Source organism: Primulina huaijiensis, unplaced genomic scaffold (assembly GCF_012295235.1).
Source record: "Primulina huaijiensis isolate GDHJ02 unplaced genomic scaffold, ASM1229523v2 scaffold26201, whole genome shotgun sequence".
Taxonomy (NCBI): Eukaryota; Viridiplantae; Streptophyta; class Magnoliopsida; order Lamiales; family Gesneriaceae; genus Primulina; species Primulina huaijiensis.
Genome location: NW_027356344.1, coordinates 25570 through 32374, shown reverse-complemented (window position 1 = coordinate 32374; position 6805 = coordinate 25570). Strand labels below are relative to the sequence as shown.

Sequence of the window (6805 nt, the reverse complement as noted above, 5' to 3'; positions counted from 1 at the left end):
GAGACGGTCTCACGGGTCATATTTTGTGAGACATATATCTTATTTAGGTTATCCATGAAAACGNCTCCCACCCCATAGATTAGTATCTTAAAAAAAAATTTGTTTTTCTAATGGCAAGATATATGATGGCCCATGAAATTATGGTTAATTACATATACCTCTCACTAGTTTCTATCCTAATTATAACAAAATCAAACTATACGAATCAAATATCAAAATTATTATATGTAATTTTTAAAGTTGACGAGTGTAAATGTAAGCTTAATACAAACATGAGGGGAGATATATGTAATTTTTAAAATTAATTGGATTTGTTGTATAATTATGATAAAACTCAGGGGATGTCTGTATAATTAACCCTTAAACTTATTATTGTCATATTATATATATATATATATATAAAAGAACTTGAGTAATCTCTTCTTTCAACTGGGTGAGAAATTAAGTTTGTTATAATTGATTGTTAAATACGATATCTCGTCCCAAACTCGAAAATTTATATCAATGAGTTATAAATAAGGGCGGAAAAAAGTGCCGAATATTCGTGCATATCGCACTTATCGTACAACAAAATAACGCACAGATCGAATTTAACGATATATAGTAAATTTCGGTACAGTAGTTTTGATATTGTACTGAACTTTAGATATCAGTATGATATTAAAAAAATTAGCATTTACCGAAAAAATTCATATATTTTAAAAATTATAATTATAATATAATGTCAATTTCGGTATCAGTATTTTGATGTGAATAATATCAATTTTTTAAAAAAATTTCAGTATAGACGGTATTATACTGACACTGTACCAAAATTTCGGTATACCAAATTCTTTTGGTAAGAATAGTATGTAATTTATGGTATACCGAAAATAGTATGTAAATTCATTTTTAGTATTGAAATTTTTGGTATTTTTTGAAAAATCCGGTATATAGTACCAAACCAAGCCTCGTTATAAACCATTGGCGGAACTTAAGAAATCTGGTTATAATTTGGCAAGGGTAAATGAGGAAAAAATGACTCATATGTATATATACTTCTATACTATTATATTAAGTGTGAGGACATGATAATAATTACCTAGAGAGACGTCAACTTTTTTTCCAATTTTACTCTTATATGATATTAATATTATACTTTTGTTTTTTGTTTTTTTTTGTTTTAATTTCAACACACATTTTTATTTCAACAATTCAAATATCAATTTAATTCATCCATAATTTGTCAAATTTCACTTTAATCCATCGATAATAATAAAAAGATTGTACACATATCGCGTGTGCATAGTAACTAGTTTATATTAAGTCTTATGTGATATGATCTAATAAATATTTATTTATGATATGAGTTAACTCGATCAATATATATAATTAAAAATAATAATTTTCTTGATCTACTTAAACTGAACATGGATTTTCGTAGGATTTTTGTGTGTGTAATTTATATATATTCTTACAAGGCCGCATTTCGTGTCTTTTGTTTTTGAAATGGCCATCTTTTGAGCCAATGTTCTTCGTCTCTCCCTCTCACGATGAGAGCTCGACTTCCGTCTCCAGAACCCTAGAAATTTAGGATATCCCCTTCAGTTTTTGCTCCAAGGTTTTCTCACCCAATTTAAATCTTTACGATTTTCACTGCCCCGCTTTACGTTCAATTTCTCCCGTATCTGTCTCCCATTTTCCCACGAATTCCTGTCTTTACCTCTTGTTTTTTTGACGTTTAACACTTAAAGTTCGTTTCTTTTTCAAATCCTGCTCGGTGCATAAATTCAATCTCGGATTTCAAGGGATTAAGACTTTTGTAGTCCAAACGGTTGCAATGGGAAGGGTTTGCAACACGATTGCGAAACCAGCGTCTTCATCGGTTTCACACTCGTCAGCTGCGGTGACCACATCGACATCCATTACGGAGACGATAAATGGCTCGCACGATTTCAAAATCACGGGGTATTCTTTGTCCAAAGGGATTGGTATTGGGAAATACATAGCATCTGATATGTTCATGGTTGGCGGGTATACGTGGGCGATTTATTTCTACCCAGATGGAAAGAGCCTGGAGGATAATGCAACATACGTTTCCCTTTTCATCGCCCTTGCCAGTGACGCTGTGGACGTCAGGGCGCTTTTTGAGTTGACCCTGTTGGATCAGAGTGGGAAGGAGAGGCACAAAGTGCATAGCCATTTTGGTAGGGCATTAGATAGTGGACCATACACACTGAAATACCGTGGCAGCATGTGGTCAGTTTTTGTTTCTTAATGTATTTCTTTTTCTCGTCAGGGATTTGTGTATTATTTCAGATATTCCCACGTTGATTAACATATATTGGTATCACATTGCTACAGTTTTATTTTTCTTATTATTGTTGATGGAGAGTTTCAATAATGAGAAGTAAGGCTGTCTATCTGGACCGTATAATTGTGTGTAAGTTAGTTTGTCCTTCGTTTTATTGTGTCTTCCTCTGGACTTCTTTTCTTTATTTTTTAAGTGTATTATAAATCACGGAATGATTATATATATTCAAATACCAAGGCTATTACACTGTAGCGAGTTTTGTTACGTTATGGGTAGGTATCCAATTTTTTTATGGTTTTGTGGATTACTTTAAACGCCACTTCTAGCTCATCGTACAATGTCTGTCTTGTTTCGATTTCAGTGGTACACTTGTTACTTGTTATAGTCCATGTTAATTTTTTTAGGATAGAAGTTTGAAAATGAGAGATGAGGTAGCCAATCCAATTAAGATCAGTTGGTTATCTATTTAGGCTTTTTTCTCGTCGTTGAAGTGTGGATAACTTCTGCAAGAAGAAGAATGTACTTTGGTTGTATTTGATTTTTATATTTATAGTGCATTAACTTGATTCTGGATTAAATAATCTACCGATTTCATGGCGAAAGCTTTGAGTTTTTTTTTTCCAGAAACTCTTGGTAGTATGTTAGATGATGTGTATTTGGAAGTTAATGTAACAAGTACTAATCTAAAGCATGTTTGTAGTAGTTTGTTCTGGAATCTATCATTCATTTTGTTTCAATCCCAACACACTTCTATTAACATATGATAAGTTATTTATTGAATCATCAGTTTGTTTTTTCCAAAGCTCATTACATCACTATGTTTTTCTGTATTCAACCAACAAATATACAGCTGCATGCAAGAAGTGTGGGAGTCTAGCTTCAGCAAGCATAAACCTGATTGATGTTGATCAATGATCTGTCTGCATTCTTCCGTTATGCGATGCGGAGACTGAATTCTGCAATCTATTTTTCTTTCTTTTTCATTACATGTTCACGATATGCTTTCCTCATTGCATTCACGTCATATTTGTTCTCTAAATGATCAAATGGCCGGTTACTTGGTTTGACATAATGATTAATCTTGGCCACAGGGGATACAAGCGTTTTTACAGAAGGGCTATTCTAGAATCATCAGATTACCTAAAAGATGATTGCTTACAAGTTAATTGTTGTGTTGGTGTTGTTAGTTCTCATGCTGAGGCACCTATGGTCTATTCTATATCATTACCTCCACCAGACATTGGTCAGCATTTTGGGAAGTTGCTGGAAAGTGGAAAAGGAACCGATATCAACTTTGAGGTTGATGGAGAAACGTTTGCTGCTCACAAATTGGTTCTTGCTGCTCGCTCACCAGTATTTAGAGCTCAATTATATGGCCCAATGAAGGATGAAGATACACAATGCACAATAATTGAAGACATGGAAGCACCTGTCTTCAAGGTCTGTTGCAACTTCCGTGTCCAGCCTATCTGCTATCACTTCCTTTCGACCTTGTAGGATTTTTTTTCTTGAATTTTCCCTAGAATAATTTCTTTAAAATATCAGCAAACTTTTTCTAGTTTTTTTGGGTGCTATTTCAGATTTGTCAATGTTCTTTCATTTGTCGTTTTTCTTGTTGTACTTAAACAAGTGTCGTTTCCAATCAATATTTGTTTCTTTTTTCTTCATCGAGCTTGGTTTACTCGGTCGACTTTTAATGAATATGTCAGTTATGATAATGATTTAGTGTTTCAAGCTTTTTAAAAAAAATTTATCTAATGAATTTCTAGCTTTGGATTTTGTAGATTATAAACTAGTATGTATTCATTTGTCACTTGTAGGCTCTACTTCATTTTGTATACTGGGATGTGCTACCCGACTTTGAAGAACTTACTGGTTTGAACTCAAAATGGGCTTCAACTTTGATGTCTCAACATCTACTAGCAGCTGCTGATCGATATGGCTTGGATAGACTCAGGTTACTCTGTGAGGATAAACTCTGTAAGGATGTTGCTATTAATACTGTGGCGACAACACTAGCATTGGCTGAGCAGCACCATTGTTTACAGTTGAAATCTTCCTGTCTCCAATTTGTTGCGTTGCCTGAAAATCTTAGAGGTATCTTGTATGTCCACCTACTTTTGTTCGTTGCGTGTATGAATTCATATTGCTGCACCTTTCTTTATCTTTTTATTCATGTGGTCATGAAAATATTGAATCCTGTTATCTTTTCAGTGGAATGTTTCTCTCAAGCATGGTTAACTTTGGATGCAAGTGTTTCCACTTCTTTAGTCAAGTCTTCCTAATCTGACGTTTGTTTCTGCAGCTGTTATGCAGACTGATGGTTTTGACTATTTGAAAGAAAGCTGTCCTCGAGTCTTGACTGAACTGCTAGAATATGTTGCTAGGATCATCAACATACATAACTTAGCAGTTGGTAAGATGGAGATTGAAGGTATTCTTGATATAAGTGATGCCAATGGTCGTCGTGTTAAGCCGAGATTATAGGAACCCCTACCTTCTATGTAAATGTAATGTTTCTGTCTTTTCTTCTGCCAAAATCTACGCATTCCTTGGTTGTGTTTTGCATTTTGTGTACGCTTTGCTGTTGTCGAGGTTAGCTTATTCGATGTTGGACAGTTGAGAGTCACCAGTTCCGAACATCCCAAAATGTCTATAAAACTTGTCATTTTGTTTGGAAATAACTTTTGGTTGTGAGAATTATTACTAGTAGTCTTTCCGATTCTCTTAATACGGTTATAATATTCATGCATAGAAACTACTTGTAAGCTTAATGGGTTTGTGTGCGTGGCTAATCCTCTAAACGTTTTAGGGGACTTTGAACTTATTTAAATATATAAACTTTCCAACTTAAAAAACAAATTATTGTTGGATCGGATGATAATGGGACCGATTATTCTTTAGCAACATTTGATGTACGGCAATTGACAACGATAAGCATTGAGACAACTTCTTCGTAGAATGAGTTTGTCATGTTTTCATATTGATTTAGTTTGTGCCTTTGTTGGGGGTTTAGAAACAGGATCTAGTGAGTCGACGTCGTCGTGGCCATAACAATACAACGCCATTCCATGGTAAAAATGTGAGAAAATTTAGTGTTACGCTACAACTAGCAGTGTTTTATGTATCGTACAGTATCTGTTCATATGTTTATATGTAAGCAGATGAATTTAAGACGAGTTATCAGGTTCAAGGAAATTTAGCCACAAATACATGGGGTCCACTAATTTTTATAAAATTACATATGTTTGTAAATCTTGTCCATCCAAACCATGTGAGGGCAGTGCTCCCACATGTAGCATCGAAGCTACTCAGTTTCAATATCTAATGTTTACATCAAACAGATGAGTTATGTTTGACAATTTCTCGACCCGTTCAAGTGACAAATCGGCCTTTATAATATAACTAAGGAAGTGTTTACAAGCTCTAAAACAAATCGTTCTTAGAAAAAACATGTAAATAACTGTTTCTCAGAACTTAGAAACAGTCTCTAAAAATTTGATTAGGTTTCTATGTGCCAAATAAACAGTTCTGAGAAACAGTCTCTAAAAATTTGATTAGGTTTCTATGTGCCAAATAAACAGTAAAAATGAGATTTAATTATAATATCATAGATTTCATTTATATGAATATTGACACCTTTGCTCTTTGCCACAATTCCCTCCCAATGATACAAGTAGGTCTTACCATATCTAAAATGTGTTGCACCACTCTAGTACAATTTGTGCCCAAAATGAGAGCATATCAATTCTTTTTCTTATGAATGTGCTTGATTGATGGTCAAAATGGGCCACATCTNACTTTATTATTATTATTATTATTATTATTATTATTATTATTATTATTATTATTATTATTATTATTATTAAGAAATTTATATAGGAAATATATATTTACCAACTAAAAAACAATATTATAATATATGCCGTACGAACATTATAACAGTTGAGGAGAAACTGATTAAAATCGTATATAATTATATACAAATAGAAACCCTATTTACTGATAATGTATTCTTATATGATTATTGTTGTTAGTTATGTTAAAATCATTATTTTTAATATTTCCTATAATATTATATTACTTTATTTCACATTATTGTTGTTTTTCTTATTATCAATATTATTATTCTTTGTTTAGTTCTTATTTATAACCATATCCATAATATAATTGATCTATTTTCTATGTGAATAAACTAATTATAATATTTTTAAAAAAAATTAAAGTTTCATATATTTTATTAATATAATAAAAAAACGATAATAATTTTAATTTATTAAAATCGATTATATTTGGAAAATTTTAAAAAATAAACAAAAACATGGGGTATTTATTTTTTTCACAAAACTCTTGCGAGTCTCCGTCTTAGCCTCTTAGTAGTTAATTTTTTGATACGGAACTCAGACTCGACTGAAAAATATTAATTTTCAATGTAAATGTGAACCGAATTGACTCAATTTATTAATATAGATTCGTGTGACCTTGGAGACTTACTCTTAATTTTTTGAAGAA

At 32.4% G+C, this 6805-nt stretch overlaps 1 protein-coding gene across 2 annotated transcripts; it reads left to right on the top strand.

The window, feature by feature from the left end:
• Positions 1 to 1497: 1497 nt before the first annotated feature.
• LOC140967653 (BTB/POZ and MATH domain-containing protein 2-like) lies at positions 1498 to 4977 on the top strand. 2 transcript variants are annotated; one of them, XM_073428342.1, is made up of 4 exons: positions 1498 to 2238; positions 3481 to 3733; positions 4114 to 4390; positions 4599 to 4977. In XM_073428342.1, exons 1-4 carry the CDS (start codon positions 1820 to 1822, stop codon positions 4778 to 4780), a joined length of 1131 nt encoding a protein of 376 aa, XP_073284443.1. In that variant the 5' UTR covers positions 1498 to 1819; the 3' UTR covers positions 4781 to 4977. The 2 variants fall into 2 exon arrangements, with proteins under 2 accessions (XP_073284443.1, XP_073284442.1); XM_073428341.1 differs by having other exon boundaries at positions 3385 to 3733.
• The last annotated feature ends 1828 nt before the right edge of the window (positions 4978 to 6805 follow it).